Source organism: Prionailurus viverrinus, unplaced genomic scaffold, assembly GCF_022837055.1.
Source record: "Prionailurus viverrinus isolate Anna unplaced genomic scaffold, UM_Priviv_1.0 scaffold_53, whole genome shotgun sequence".
NCBI classification, from domain to species: Eukaryota; Metazoa; Chordata; class Mammalia; order Carnivora; family Felidae; genus Prionailurus; species Prionailurus viverrinus.
Window position 1 is genome coordinate 2,172,875 of NW_025927616.1, and position 16,483 is coordinate 2,189,357.

At 43.6% G+C, this 16,483-nt stretch overlaps 1 protein-coding gene across 12 annotated transcripts in view; it reads right to left on the minus strand.

The window, feature by feature from the left end:
• Positions 1-16,483, minus strand: part of LIN9 (lin-9 DREAM MuvB core complex component) — a 73,227-nt gene that overhangs the window by 23,890 nt on the left and 32,854 nt on the right. For 11 of the 12 annotated variants that reach the window (XR_007149847.1, XM_047848128.1, XM_047848134.1 and 8 more), the window contains 4 exons: positions 14,497-14,630; positions 12,156-12,275; positions 11,756-11,857; positions 7,468-7,548 (listed from right to left, as the gene is read on the minus strand). Coding sequence is in view for 11 of the 12 variants with exons in the window: in XM_047848128.1 (XP_047704084.1) it covers positions 7,468-7,548; positions 11,756-11,857; positions 12,156-12,275; positions 14,497-14,630 (437 nt within the window). In the remaining variant the exon portion in view is untranslated. Of the gene's footprint in view, positions 1-7,192; positions 7,307-7,467; positions 7,549-11,755; positions 11,858-12,155; positions 12,276-14,496; positions 14,631-16,483 lie in introns of all 12 variants that reach the window. The other variant, XM_047848133.1, reaches the window with a different exon arrangement.

Sequence of the window (16,483 nt, forward strand, 5' to 3'; positions counted from 1 at the left end):
AGCTACCGCGTGGCTCAGCGACTCCACTTCTAGGCAAAGACCCAATGGAAACGACAACACACGTCTACGTGAAACCTTATACATAAGCTTTCAGGCAGCCTTACTCGTAACAGCCCGAGAGTGGCAGCGACCGAGGAACAGATAAGGAAGACGGGGTGAGTCTACACAACGGAATGTTATTTGTCAACAAAAGAGGTACCGGTAACGCACACACCAGGCGGATGGGCCTTCACAACATGGGCCCACAGCAAAGAATCCAGTCCCCAAAGACCACACGTCGCATGATTCGTTCACCGTCAACGTCCAGAACGGGTGGACGGAAATCAGATTAGCGGTTGCGAGGTACAGGGGGTGCGGCTTTTGAGGGGAAATGAGGAGTTACTGCTAAAAAATAAACGGGGTTTCTTTCGGGAGTGATGAAGATATTCTGAAACGGACTGTGAGAATGTCTGCACAAGCCATGAACTGAACTATGAACTGAAAACCAGTTGTCCACTTCCTATAAATGGGTGTATGCAAGGTATCAGTAAAGCTGCATTAAAAAAACAAAACAAAACAAAACAAAACCCTGACCTTTTAAATATTTACTATAATCAGACATGGTTTTCTACCACCGGCTCCCATAATCAATCAGTCAGGCTGCCACACGCAGGTTGGGTGTGATGTGCAAAATGGATTATACTTTGAAGGCTGGTTAACTGGGAAGCAGATTTCTGCAGAGGTCCCCAACCCCCCAAATAAAGAGGACTAAAGCATGGCAAGACAGTTCCGACAACATATTCTGGGCAGGAAAACCAACTTCCAAAGTTGGTGGAAAAGAGAGCGGGAAGCAGCACGGAGGGCGTATCACTCGGCGAACCACTGATACAAGGTTTTAACTACGGTTCCGACAGAATTCTCAGGGACAGACGCCTTTTCCTGGACCTCCTTGGATTATTACGCATCTTTACTCATGTAGGGTAAGGCATCTTTTCAAAGTGGGACTGTTGGTTCAACATCCACTTTTATATATGCTGAAGCAATTCAAACCTATTTTAATAAATTCCGTGTGCACTATTAGCTTGTGAATGCTCTGTAAATTTTTAAGATATTCAAAGAACCCAAAATAGAAAAGGCATATTGAAATGAACCACCTCAGACAAATTTTCCCCGAGTTAATATACTACATAATTTGAGCAAGGTATATGATTGAGAAATTTGTCCTTGTTGGATTATGAAAGTGACTAAATATTTTGGGGCGCCTGGGTGGCTCAGTCAGTTAAGTGTCGGATTCTTGATTTCACCTCAAGCCACGATCTCACTGTTTGTGAGTTCAAACCCCACATTAGGCTCTGTGCTAACAGCATGGAGCCTGCTTGGGATCCTCTCTCTGTCCATCTCTATCCCTCTTCCCTCTCAACAATAAATAATAAAACATTAAAAAATAAAAGTGACTAAATATCTTATTATAATCTAAAATAAATAACAAAAATAAAGTAATAAAAATAATAATCTCAATCACTTTACAAATAGAAAGTTTGAACTTCTGAGTTCATATTTTTGCCGAGTAAAGTCTGAGATAAAAGATTAAGCTTTCCAACATCAAAGGAGACTTTCTCAGACCAATATTCTATTTTCCTTGTAAATTCCATAAGAAAATATACTTTGAACAAAATAGCATGTCCAGTCCTTTGAGGTGAGAAACAGGAAGCTACTCGGGATATTTTGGTAAAAATAAAACTTAAGTTAGCTTTCAACTTCCAAATTAAATTAATGAAATTAAATATTTGTTAAGGTGGAGGATGGGTGGGGATAGGGAAGATAAAATCACCCGTCACTGGTGCTAAAAACAGGAGGGGTTAGCAAATGTTCAGTTAGTTTAACGTTGTTAACTTGAAGCTTTAGAGAAAAATAAAGAAACAAGTTACATGGCATAAATGGAACGTATACTCAGAAAATTTGTAATTCATAATTCTGGAAAAATTGCTATATTCCCTTTCTTTTAAAGAACAGCTCTTCTGTTTTATTTACTGCTTTTTGAGATTCACAGAGAAAGAGCATGCACGTGGGGGAGGGGCGGGGGGGGGGACAGAGGATCTGAAGCGGTCTCTGTGCTGATGACAGCGAGCCTGTGCTAATGACAGCGGGGCTTGAACTCAAGACCCATGAGATCATGAACTGAGCCAAAGCTGGAAGCTTAACTGACTGAGCCACCCAGGCACCCCACAAAGGAGGTACTTTGCGTATAAATCCATCTGTCTGTGACAAAGACGGGTATCAAAAACACTCCCGAACATACTTCTGATACTATTTATAGTTCGCATCTCTCCAAAAATCCACACAATTTGCAATAGCATTCATTTAAGTTTTTCTTTATAAACATTTTTTTTTAAATGTTTATTTTTGAGAGACAGAGCACGAGCGGGGGAGGAGCAGAGAGAGAGGGAGACACAGAATCCGAAACGGGCTCCAGGCTCTGAGCTGTCAGCACAGAGCCCGACGTGGGTCTCGAACCCATGAATTGCAAGATCATGACCTGAGCCGAAGTCGGATGCTTAACCGACAGAGCCACCCAAGCGCCCCTAAACAATTTAAGATTCGATTCTCTAAGTAAACACGTGATTTAGGCTTTTCCTTCCTTGGGAAACGTATCATTCTACAGTAATCTGATACGTCGTGCCTTGATCTTATCCCATGAACCTGAATGCCAGGTTTATGTTTAAATGCTAGTGCTTTTGTAACATTAACATAATGAGTGAATACGTTTTATTTATTTTTGAAGATTTTATTTTTAAGTAATCTCTATGCCCAACGTGGGGCTCAAACTCACGACTCTGAGATTAAGAGCCGAACGCTCCACAGACCGGGCCAGCCGGGAATCCCGAGTGAGTGTGTTTGAAACATATTATTACCAATGCCCAGGTTATGTTTACCAGTTGGAATGATTTTACTAAATGTTCTGAGAGTTTTGCATTGTGAGACTCAATCAAGATATTAATGTGAGTAGACTGTCGATCTGTTACCACTTGGAGATCCCCTAAAATCAGTCACTGTCTGCTTCATCTTTTTATGCCCATGGAAGTGCCATATTTTCTTTGGACGTCATCAGACTTCCTGGGTGTCTGAGTAATGTTCTTTTTTTTTTTTTTTAATTTCTTTTAATTTTGTTTTGAGAGAGCGAGCGAGCAAGCACGAGAACAGGGGAGGGGCAGAGAGAGGGTGACAGAGGATCCGAAGCAGGCTCCGTACTGACAGCAGAGAGCCCAGACATGGGGCGTGAACCCACAGACTGTGAGATCATGACCTGAGCTGAAGTCGGACACTAAACCAACTGGGCCACCCAGACACCCCTTCGAGGAATGTTTTAATGTCTAAGGAGTTTTGCCATTTTGTCAACTCTGGTATGTCGTTAATATCGTATCCGTATTAAATTTTCTTGGATACGTAATGGAGGAGCCTCTGGATATGCAGTTCATTCCGTGAGGCAGGAAGGGAGGCACGGGCGACGGGAGGGCGGGCCTCAGACGTCCCTGACAGGGAGCACCGCAGCGCAGCCACCTAGGAGTCGGTGCGCGGTCACAACATCCCAGCAGAGGAAGAGCTGTCTGTTAAGCGTCTTGCCCTTGTGCAGAGAGCAGCGCTTGTCCTTACCTGACCTGCGCCTCTAGGATAGAAATGACGCGGTTTCCTACTCCGTGCAGGCACTTCCCCCACATCTTGGGTTTGGCTTTGGTTTTTGAATTTATTTTTGAGAGAGCGCAAGCAGGCGACGGGCCGAAAGCGGGACAGAGGATCCGAAGTGGGCTCCACGCTCACGGCAGCAGGCCCGATGAGGGGCTCGGACTCCCGAACCGTGAGATCACGACTTGAGCTGAAGTCGGACGCTTAACCTGAGCCACCCAGGTGCCCCTCGAGCACATCCCGGGAAAGGACAGGAGGAGTCGGCTGGTTATTACACTATCAGGGCCTGTCAGGCTGTGGGCTCTGCGGACTGGCGCGCTCCTCCCCACGAACGGACTTTCATAAAACCTTGTCTGCTCTACCTGCGCTCTGCTGTCCTCCAATTCTTCATTGTGGCAGAGAAAAGAACCGAGGCCTCTTTCCTTTCCCATCTGCCTCTTGGTAACAATTCGAGCTTCTGGGCTTTTTTTCAAGAACTTTTTAAAAAAAGTTTATCGGGGCGCCTGGGTGGCTCGGTTGAGCATCCGACTTCGGCTCAGGTCACGATCTCGCAGTTTGTGAGTTCGAGCCCCACGTCAGGCTCTGTGCTGACAATTCAGAGCCTGGAGCCTGCTTCCGAGTCTGTGTCTCCATCTCTCTCTGCCTCTCTCCTGCTCATTCTCTGCCTCTCTCTCTGTCAAAAATTATAATAAACTTTAAAATAAATAAATAAATAAAATTAAAAAGTTTATTTATTTATTTTGAGGCAGGAGAGTGAGCGAGAGTGGGAGAGGGGCAAAGAGAAAGGGGAGAGAGAGAATCCCAAGCAGGCTCCTCACTGGCAGAGTGAAGCTCGACGCGGGGCTCGAACCCACTAACTATGAGATCATAACCTGAACCGAAGTCAGACTGATGGAGCCACCCAGGTGTCCCAAGACTTTTTCACTTTAAATGGTGGGAAAGTTCAGGGAAGGCGTGGAAATATAAAGTGACTTGGGCAAGTAGAAACAGAATTTAGTTTTAATGATTTTTTAAAAGTTTTTTAATGTTTATTTTTGAGAGAGAGACACAGACAGACAGACAGAGCACAAGGAGAGGAAGGGCAGAGAGCGAGAAGGAGACACAGAATCCGAAGCAGGTTCCAGGCTCTGAGCTGTCAGCAAAGAGCCCGACGTGGGGCTTGAACACAAAGAACTGTGACCTGAGCCGAAGGTGGATGCTTAACCGACTGAGCCACCCAGAAGTCCCGAAATTTTGTAAATATTCTATGTGAACTTGAAAATAATAGGTACCCTATAGCTGGTAGGTATAATATTCTATACATGCCAGCATGATCGAGTCTGTTAACTGTGTTGTTAAAATCTATATCCTTATTAGACACATTTTAAAGCTGACAGCAGAGAGCCCGATGCAGGGTAAGCTCTATGCCCAATGTGGGGCCTGAACTCACAAGCCAAGATCAAGAGTCACGTGGTCTATCAACCGAGTCAGCCAGGAACCCCTCCTGAATAGATTTTTTGACTACTTGTTTTATTAGTTACTAAGAGGGCTATGGAAACTGTCCTTCTATAGAGTGGGATTATCTTTTCCTTTGAATTTGGTCAATTTTTTCTTTATGTACTTGGAAGTCATCATCAGGTACATATAAGTTTCAAATTATTATCTTGAAATTATAACTTTTCATCAAGAAGCAAACTTCTTTATATCCAATATCTGTTGCCCTGAATTTTATTGTCAGATATTAATATAGCTGTCAGACCTTCTGTTATTTTAAAACTTTGCCCTGTATATCTTTTCATACATTTAAAACTTTATATTTTCAGGATCCTTTAATATTAAATGTGTCTCTTGCGTTCATCATAGAGTTGGGGTTTTATTTTTCATCCAGTTTGGCAATCTTTGCCTTTTGTTCAAAAGAGCCCGAAGTGGGCTCCACGCTGACAGCAGTGAGCCTGATGCAGGGCTTGAACTTTATTAATGTTAAATATAACTACTGATTTGGGGCACCTGGCTGGCTCCATCGGTAGAGTATTCAACTCTTGATCTTGGGGTTGTATGTTCAAACCCCACATTGGGTGGAGACATCATTTAAAACAATAAAATCTTGGGGGGGGGGGGAATAAAACAATAAAATCTTGGAGCACTTGGGTGGCTCAGTTGGTTAAGTGTCCAACTTCGGCTCGGGATATGATCTCACAGTTTGTGAGTTCGAGCCCCGAGTCGGGCTCTGTGCTGACAGCTCAGAGCCTGGAGCCTGCTTCGGATTCTGTGTCTCCCTCTCTCTCTGCCCTGTCCCTTCTCATGCTCTGTTTCTTTGTATCTCAAAAATAAACATTAAAAAAATTTTTTTTAATAAAAGAACCACGGTTTTTGTCGTCAGTCTTACAATAACTGGATTTTTATAATGGGAACTGTTTTTAATCATAAATCAAACAAAACTAACGATAAAACATATCAAGCCATCTCGACTTCTAAAAAGTTCTCTCATGCCAAGAAGCAAGCCGACATCCAATCGGGCCTCCATTCGAAGTAGGGAGCGCTAAGCAGGCTAAGGCGAGCCCAGTAGTCAGTTCAAGGTGTGGAGCGCAGACGCAGGGAAAGTCCTAGCTGGTGACACGGAAGTGAAGTGACTTGATTGTGCATAAAGACGGAAGAGATGACGAAGTGATCAGAGGAGGTGCAGTGGGGGAGCGTAGCGAAAAGGGCAGGGGTAGAGCTGCTGGAAACCAAGACTAAGAATTAAGAGTCCAGCAGGAAAGAAGCAGGTGCACATAAGTTTATGGTTAGGACGTGTCACGGCAAAATGCTACGGTTAATTTTCTGCTCTCTTTGATAAGCCCTGTCTCTGTCGATACTAACGTCATATTGCACCTAAGTGAGTTAAGCTGGGACCCAGAAGCCCGTTTTGGTATTTGTACTACCAAGCAGCAGATGATCTTAGACTGAAATCCCTTGACGTCTTCGGTCTTCAGTTTCCAATTCCATAAAACGGAGGTTCAACTTAGAAAATTCGAAGTCAAGTTCAGATAAAAAAATCCCATCATCCTAAAAGAAGACTGTTCCCCTCTCACTCGGGTATCGCTTGTCCATGCGTTTGCCCGCACACACTAGAGACGGATGGGTGACGCTGACTCCCTCTCCTGCAGAGCTGGGTAACTAGCTACAGTGCTCGCCCAGGCCGGTCACGAGTTCGCCGTTACGTCCAAATTCCCACAAGACCATGTGCAATCAGGTGGAGACAGCACTTGGGATGAAATCTATTTGCCACCCTATAAATCCATAAGCAAGTTATGACTTCCAGTATACTTCAAACACTTTCCTAGCGAAGTGTTTACATTTTTAAAGAAACTCTGATAATTCTCTCCTATGAATAAAATGGGGACTCTCACATTTTTGGACCGATTAGATGAACAGAACAGGATATAAACACTGTGAAGATAATCTGAATATGCCAATTTATGTATTTCTGGATTTTATTCATTCCGGATCACTTTTCATAACCACCGTTAACACGACTTCCTTAGTCAGAGGTGCCAACGCTAGGGGGGCCTACCTTCACGCAAACTGTCAACGAACCCAGCAAACCCATTAATCCCGTCCAGCTGGACACTCGGTGGCATAATGAGGTCTGGGGTAATGAACCGCATTGCACTGACAATTTGCTCGGCTGTGTTCCGTACAACGAGAGATAAAGATAGCAAATGAGGATTTAACAATAACATTTACCTCAAGGTTTTCGTCTGTAAAAAAATCTGTACATCCTCAGATAACAGAAGTCCCCACCATTTGAAAATTAAACAAGCAAACAAAAAAGAGAAACATCCTTACCAATTTTTCTGCTTCGGTGTTCATTTCCCTTAATTTTTTGATATGTTCCTTTTTAATCATGAGGATTTTCGATAATTTGGTCTACGGACAAAGACAAAGACATGTTTTGGAATAAACAGCGGCATTTAAGTAAAAGAGACATCAAATTACCAATTTCTCAACTATGGTATTTTAGCAGATTTTGGCATTTCAAAATAAATAAATGTAGCACAGGCGTTTTTATTTTATAAATCTGATTGGCTGGCAGCAAAATATTAAAAAAAAAAAAAATCCACTGTAACCAGGACATGTCGAAAGGACTAAGCAGTCAGCCTGAACAAGCTTTCATTGGCCCAACATGGGACAATTCAGGGACCAATAAGAACAACCCCTTCAATGGATGGAAGCACAAATATGTTGAAACTTAGGAGTTCAAACCGATGCCGTAAAACCATTAATCATTACTGGAGAATGCTAGTGACCAAACTCATCATTTTATAAGCTGGAAGACAAAGAGAAAGAATCCTGTGTTTACCCTGTCTTCCTATACAAACCATATAAACCAGATCATCGGGTAACTGGATAATAGGTTAGGGGAAGTTTTTCTTTATAAAGCTATTTCAGTTAATAAACAAAAATGGACTGACAGAACGAGAGCAGTGCCACGCCGAGATGCTAATGAACGGTTACATCGAGGCACTGATCGTCACCGCGGCCACGTCACATAAAGGAACATAGAAAATGTGCGGGTGTCCTGTCAGAACAAAAAATTCCCACAAAAGTAGTTTCTTCAACAAGTCGTATGGGAAAAAGAACATTCGACGACCTTAAAGTGTATTTATTTTGAGAGAGAGAGAACACAGGCGCACGCAAGGACAAAGCGGAGAGAGAATCTCAAGCAGGCTCCGGGCTGTCAGCACAGGGTCTGATGCGGGGCTCAAACCCACAAACCGTGAGATCACGGCCTGAGCCGATGTCGGACACTTCACTGACCGAGCAGCCCAGGCGCCCCTCTTTTTCTGTCTTTTAATTGTTATTATTATTATTATTTTTTTTTAATGTTTATTTTTGAAAGAGGGAGAGCATGTGCGTGCATGCGAGAGGGGGCGGGGGCAGAGAGAGAGAGAGGGACAGGGGATCCGAAGTGGACTCTGCTCTGACAGCAGTGAGCCTGACACGGGGCTCGAACTCACAAACCATGAGATCACGCCTTGAGCCAAAGTTGGTCGGTCACCCAACTGAGCTCACACAACTTAGTTGCGTTTCTTTTAAAAAAAGAAAACAACGGGGCGCCTGGGTGGCTCAGTCGGGTGAGCGTCCGACTTCGGCTCAGGTCATGATCTCGTGGCTTGTGAGTTCCAGCCCCGAGTCGGGCTCTGTGCTGACCGCTCAGAAGCTGGATCCTGCTTCGGATTCTGTGTCTCCCTCGCTCTCTCTGCCCTTCCCCTGCTCATGCTGTCTCTCAATAACAAATAAATGTTAAAAAAATTTTTTTTATAAAAAAAAGAAAAAAAGAGCCCTTATCTCTTAGAGATAAACGAATCCATTTACATATAAAGGATACGAGATTTAGTGTCCGCTTCTCAATAATGCAAAAGGGAGACGAGGGTGGGAGCAGCAATGATATCGGACCAGCCAGCTGGTGGACGGGCACACGGAGACGTAGTAAACGAAGCTACTTCTTTTAAGTCTGTACATTTTCATCATTAAGGCGCCCTAAGAAATTGGCCTCTAAGTTGATCCGGGCAGAGGTGCTGGTAAGACATGCCCCAGGACTGTCATGGGACAGACTGTATTTAGTGACTGTATTTAGATCTCTGGACAGGCCTCCCTTCTCCTCCAAGGTGCTGGATTTTCATGGAACTACGTGTGATTCTTTAGAGTTGGAAGCAGTAAAAGATGGCAAGGGTCCCTTTTTTGTTTCTATTTCAGTTTTTTTTTTTTTTAATTTTTTTTTTTAACGTTTATTTTTGAGACAGAGAGAGACAGAGCATGAACGGGGGAGGGACAGAGAGAGAGGGAGACACAGAATCGGAAGCAGGCTCCAGGCTCTGAGCCATCAGCCCAGAGCCCGACGCGGGACTCGAACTCACGGACCGCGAGATCGTGACCCGAGCTGAAGTCGGACGTTTAACCGACTGCGCCACCCAGGCGCCCCTCTATTTCAGTTTTGTGGTGTTTGCTTTTGATAGAAAATCATGACGTTTCCTTTGAATTCTTTTCAAAACTGAGTCTTCTCTGAAAAAGCAGACCAGTCTCTTTAGATTCCTCAAAGTCCCTAACCCCAGGAAATAAAAAGTCTCCTCGAGGGACGCCTGGGGGGCTCAGTCGGTTAAGTGCCCGACTTCAACTCAGCTCATGATCTCACTGTGGGTTTGAGCCTCACTTCGGGCTCTGTGCTGACGGCTCGGAGCCTGGAACCTGCTTTGGATTCTGTGTCTCCCTCTCTGTCTACCCCTCCCCCGCTCATGCTCTGTCTCTCAAAAATAAACATTAAAAAAGTTCCCTCGAAAAGAAAATTCATTGTAAACTATGAATTATGAAAACTTGCCAAATTTTTTAGTATTTATTTTGTCATAAGAAAAAATATTCAGAACAGAAGAAGATAAAAACAGATCTACTTCAGAGGTGTCTGGCTGACTCAGTCAGTAGAGGGTGCAACTCTTACTCTCCAGGTCATGAGTTCAAGCCCCACTCTGGGCAGAGAGATCACTTAAATATGTATATATTTCAAAGCTTAATATCAACAGGAGCAACCTGCGTCTCATGGAACCTTACATAACACAAAAGACTAGTACATAAAAGAACTTTTACCTTTAAGATAGCTTAAAATAATAATGAAATTAGTGTTTTAATGGAGGTTTACACCTAGTTTTTGAATTTTAAGATTAAGCACTGAAACCAAACATCTAAGCATTACTAAAAATATCAATGCTTTAGAAGTAGTGCAGTAGTACTTAGCTTCTGGCTCCCTCTGCTGGCCAGTCTCTCTCTCTCTCTGTCTCTCTCTCTCTCTGTCTCTCTTCTGTCTCTCTCTCTGTCTCTCTCTCTCTCTCACACACACACGTCCAAATAGGACATATTAGCTTTGTTTTTACTTCCACTATTTAAAAGAAAGAAGTTCTTTAAAAAATGACATGTCCTATTTGTGAACATATGATCAAGGAATACTAACCGTTATACATACCCACATAAATGACACAATTTTCCCTTAAAATAACATCAATTTTGCAAGTGGGAACATTGAATATTTTAACGAATTATGTTATGGACATTTGGTTGTTTTTTTTTGTTGTTTTTTTTTTTTACTCTACCCCCACCCAAAGTGGTTTTTCTTTTCAAAAAAGGAAGAGAAACAAATCAAACATTATTAGACTATGATTACAAGTAAATCATTTATTTAATGGCATATTCAAAGAAAACAGCTCATTGCATTCTTCTGAATCAGGCTCTTCGGGAATCTTGTTCTACAGAAGATTCTACACTCGCTTCAGGTGGGGCTTGCATGTCTCAGTGTCTGATCGCTACTTAGCAACCTGATGCATCAGGACAGCTCAGCTGACGGCGGCGGGATGCGCTGAGGTCACTAAATACAAGCCTTCAGGAGCACCTGGATGGCCCAGTGGTTAAGCGTCGGACTCTTGGTTTCCTAACCGCTTCTTTTATTATTTTTTTTTAAGATTTTATTTTTCAGTAATCTCTATGCCCCACATGGGGCTTGTAACTCACAACCCTGAGATCAAGAGTCAGGCACCCCTCTTCTTCTGGGGTGCCTGGGTGGCTCAGGCAGTTAAGTGTCCAACTCTTGATTTCGGCTCAGATCATGAATCTCTTGGTTCATGGGATCGAGCCCCGTGTCGGGCTGCGTGCTGACAGCACGGAGGCTGCTTGGGATTCTCCCCCTCCCTCTCCCTCTCTCTCCGCCCCTACCCCGTTTGCACTCTTTCTCTCTCAAAATAAATAAACAACAACAAAAAACCCCCTCACACTTAACCAGTTATTAAGTTAACCATTCAGAATGTGACAGAGCATATGCTGTAATGTTAGAGGCCCTAACACAGCAAAATAGGAAGAACCAAACCTAAGAAAAGCTCAACAAAGACGACTTCTAAGTCTTTTTTTTGCCTGTTGTGACTTTTACTTTCCAGCTTTGTTGGAAATAACAAGAGTTCTTAAAAACAACACAATGATTTAAAAAAAAAAAAAAAAAGGAAAACTATTTGGTCATCGACAAATTTTCAGCTTTAACAACACAGAAGACACTGAGTGTTTTTCAGAAGCATGCCAAGCTACTCTGAGCAGTTCTTACCACTTGGATCAGGAACTCCACGGGGAAACCGCCTAACGTCTCAGTGTCAGAGCCAGAAATTTTACTTCTCCACGGTGACTGTCCTAGTAAAGGGTCATTATCCTACGGGAACAAAAGGGAATCATTTAACCACTGACGGTTCAAAAGAAAGCATTTTATTTTTAGATAAAAGTAATTCCTATTTTAATGGATATTACGTTACAAATCTTACAAAAAGGAAAATACAGAGCTGAAGCATAGAGTTGAAGCGACTATGTACTCATTTAACTGACGACTTAAGATAACGCGGCCACCTCCTGAAGGTGCCGTCAAAGATGTGTATTTCATACAAATGCAACTCACATGCGTAAGAATCATTTATGATGGCATCACTTACAGATGCCATTTAAAAAATATTTACCGTAATCGGTGACTGGAGAGGAGGAGTATAATGTAACCGTGGTGGCGTCATAAAAAACCGAGAAGGCCGCTGTTTTTGTCCAAAGGCAGCAATTGGCATCGTCTCGTGGGGCTCATTACTCTTTGAGAAAAGAGAGGAGTACACAAGACTCGAATAACTTTACCAATTGTTTCGGCTTTATAAACATTACGTTTCAGCTGGAGAGACGCACTAGCCCATATGCCAGGATTCATCACAGAATATTTTATCCTACAGAGGTCAGGGGGCTAAACCTTAAGTCATAGTGTGAAAATACTACGTTGCTGGGGCACCTGGGTGGCTCAGATCAGCTCAGGTCATGATCTCACCCTTTGTGAGTTCAAGCCCCGCATTGGGCTCTGTACTGACAGCAAGGAGCCTGCTTGGGATTCTCTCTCTCTTTCTCTCTCTCTCTCTCTCTCTCTCTCTCCCTCCCTCCCTCCCTCCCTCCCTCCCTCCCTCCCTCCTCCCCCCTCTGCTCCTCCCCCAGTTGTGCTCTGTCTCTGCCTCAAAAATAAATAAAAACATTAAAAACAAAAAAAAAAAAACCAAACTACTTTGCTATCAAAAGGCTGAATGGAAAAAACAATTAAGGAAAAGACCAAAGGATCAAAACAGAAAATCCCAGATTAATATGAAAGTGTCCTGTGGCCACCTGTGCTTGCTGAGTGCCGCAGGCGATCTCCCTGCCACCCACTGCCAGTCCAGTCCCCTCTTATCTGGCCAGGGAGAAATGTGTGGGTGGTCTCATAAAGCACATTACAAATTACATTAATGAACCAGACAGGCAATTTCCCTTTTTTGAAAGGACAGGTTGAAAGATTGCATCCTTTAAAGAAAAAAACAAAAACAAAAACAAAAACCTGAAGGCTGGGGCACGTCGCTCTATGGATAGTCCAAACTTTCTCTCTCTCGTATTTCTCCTTTCTAAAAAGTATGTTTGGTAAGGAAGTCCTCAGGATAAACAGTCATAATTTTTAAAAAAAGTAAAAATCAGAAAAGGAAGATTCTTCTCTCTTTGCACTAAGGAGACAAAGAAATTTTGATTTTTTTTTTTTTTTTTTTTTTTATTTTAGAGAAAGAGAGGTAGAGTGCACAAACAGAGGAGGGGGCAGACGGGAAGGGGGAGGGAGACAGAGAGAGAGAGAGAGAGAGACAGAGAGAGACAGAGAGAGACAGAGAGAGAGAGAGAGAGAGAGAGAGAGAGAGAGAATCCCAAACAGGCTCCAAGCTCAGCACAGAAGTAACATGGGGCTCAATCCATGACTGTGAGATCCTGACCTGGGCCAAAATCAACAGTCAGACGCTCACGTGACTGAGCCACTCAGGTGCTCTGAAATTTAAGTTCATAACCCCTAAAAATCACATTTATAATAGAAATGAAAAAAGGGAGGGGCGCCTGGGTGGCGCAGTCGGTTAAGCGTCCGACTTCAGCCAGGTCACGATCTCGCGGTCCGTGAGTTCGAGCCCCGCGTCAGGCTCTGGGCTGATGGCTCGGAGCCTGGAGCCTGTTTCCGATTCTGTGTCTCCCTCTCTCTCTACCCCTCCCCCGTTCATGCTCTGTCTCTCTCTGTCCCAAAAATAAATAAACATTGAAAAAAAAAAAAATTAAAAAAAAAAAAAAAAAGAAATGAAAAAAGGGAGGTCAAGAGTGAATAATTTAATTCCCATGAGGCTCAGAGGAAACCAACTGTTATGAACAGTTAATTATTCACTTTATAAAAACTTTATCAGATTGCAGAGTTGTCTGAGTTCTTAAAATTATGTTGACTCATCAGAAAGGTGTAGAACTCTCAAGGCATTGCTAAATCAAGCACGATCAGGAAGTAATGGTCTAGTAGTAGAAAGGACTGTATCACGAATTCAAAAGGCCTGGATCCTGGTCTCAGCCTGGCAGGGCCCACTCTAGGGTCTTGAATAAGTTACTTCACGTACTTCCGTCTTAATTTCACCATACAAAAAGTGCACAATTCTGAGGCTAAAAGAGGAGAACAAATGTTAAAGTGCAAGATGTTACTTCGTGTTTTTCAAATCTTCTTGCAAGAGGAGTAGACTTTAGTGAAGCAGCCGGACCAAGAGTGCTCTGTGGCCGAGACTGTTCAGTGAGGAGTGACTAGTGCTGTCACACTCGAATGCTGCGTGGGGAAGGACGTTAGCTCCGGGAACGTCAAAGACTTTGATATCGTTCTGCTCCGGGGGCCAAACCCCCCGGGATCTCTTCCTCTGTAACCTGGAATCTGGAGTCCCTCACAAAACGGCCTATAAGAAGATTCTACAGAGCGTCCTTAAAGGCATAAACGTGCGTGTATTATGAAATACTCACCAGGACTTCGTAGTCAGGGACGGTGTGGGTCCCGAGCCCTGCCCTATCAAAAGTGACTCGATAAGTGGCATTGAAAGTATCCACGGCATCTATTTGTCCAGTGAAGAGACCATCATGAACACCACGTAATCGTGCTGGGAAAAGAGACGAAAAGGCATCACACTGTTTGGAAGGATACAACAAACTGTCAAATACAAAACTGCTCTAAACATGTGATTTAAAATGTAGGAAGTGTACAGGGGGGTGCCTGGGGGGCTCAGTCGGTAAAGCGTCCAACTTCGGCTCAGGTCATGGTCTCGTGGTTCGTGGGTTCGAGCCCTGCGTCGGGCTCTATGCTGACAGCTCGGAGCCTGGAGCTGCTTCAGATTCTGTATTTCCCTCTCTCTCTGCCCCTCCCCAGCTTATGCTCTGTCTCTCTCGCTCTCAAAAATAAATAAACTTAAAATTTTTTTTAACGTAGGAAGTATAGTATTATTGTCTATTATAGTATCACACAAAGCATGCACTTTATTTTAGGTTGAGAGAAACAAAAAAATTTTAAAGAACACCTATAATGATGATCACTAATTTGATACATGAACGAAATCCTAGATCTACCAGGGGAAAATGTATGTATGTATGTATGTATATAATCTCTACCCCTAACATGGGGCTCAAACTCACGACCCCAAGACCAAGAGTCACATGCTGTACCGACTGAGCCAGCCGGGTGCCCCTACGAGGGGGAAATATTGTTAAGTCTTGCTTTGAACCCCAAATTAAAAAAAAAAAAAGGTCAACAGAAGAACTTTGGTTATTATACACAAGTGAAACACTTGGAGCCCTTTAACTAAAAAAAAAAAAAAAAAAAAAAAAGACAACGATGCTGTTCAGAAAAGATGAACCCACCAGGCCTAAGACTGCTCTCCTTAGAAAGGCCTGTCTGCAAGGTTAGCATCCGGGAACTTGAATGTCCAGCGTTCCCACTGTTCCCACACTAACAAAGACGGTTTACTGGACCTACACCGTGTGCGCCAACAACGTGGTTGATGTGGCATACCTCCTTTCGTTCGGGGGGTCCAGTTCCAGAACATGCTAGGTGGCGGGCACCTATGTAAACCCTTGGTCACGGTGACTGCTGAGTCTCTTTCTTGTTTTCTTTCTTTCTCTTAATGTTTATTTAGTTATTTTGAGAGAGAGAGAGAACGAGACAGAGATAGAGAGTGAGCAGGGGAGGGGCAGAGAGAGAAGGAGAGAGAGAATCCCAAGCAGGCTCGAGCCCGATGCGGGGCTCAAACCCATGAACTGTGAGATCATGACCTGAGGTGAAGTCAGACGCTTAACTGACCGAGCCACCCAGGCGCCCCGGGCATTTCTTTTTTTTAAACCCAGTTTGATAGTCTCTACTTTTTAAGTATAGTGTTCAGTTCATTGACATTTAAAATAATGAAAACAGGACGAGACTTGAGCCTACCATCTTGCTCTTTATTTTCTAGTTATCCCCTGTTTTTTCTTTCCCCGTCCTTTCTTTCCCGTCGTCTTTTCATTCAATTACTTGTTACAATTTCAAAATTAACCTCTTTTTAAAAATTTTTCTAATGTTTATTTATTTTTGAGAGAGAGTGTGAGCCGGGGAGGGGCAGAGAGAGAGAGGGGGAGACACCGAATCGGAAGCAGGTTCCAGGCTCCGAGCTGTCAGCACAGAGCCTGACGCGGGGCTCGAACCCACGAACCACGAGATCACGACCCGAGCCGAAGTCGGACGCTTAACCAAATGAGCCACCCAGGCACTCCCCAAACTAACTTCTTTATTGGTTTTTCAGGTATGCCTTTTAGCAGTTTTTATTTTTTTTTAGTTTATTTATTTTGAGGGAAAGGGAGAAAGAGAGCACACAGGGGAGGGGCAGAGAGAGAGAGAGAATGAGTGTGCGCTCAAGTGGGAGAGAGGCGGGGAGAGAGAGGATCTGTGCAGAGCCTGCCTCGGATCCTCTCTCTCTCTCCGTCTCTC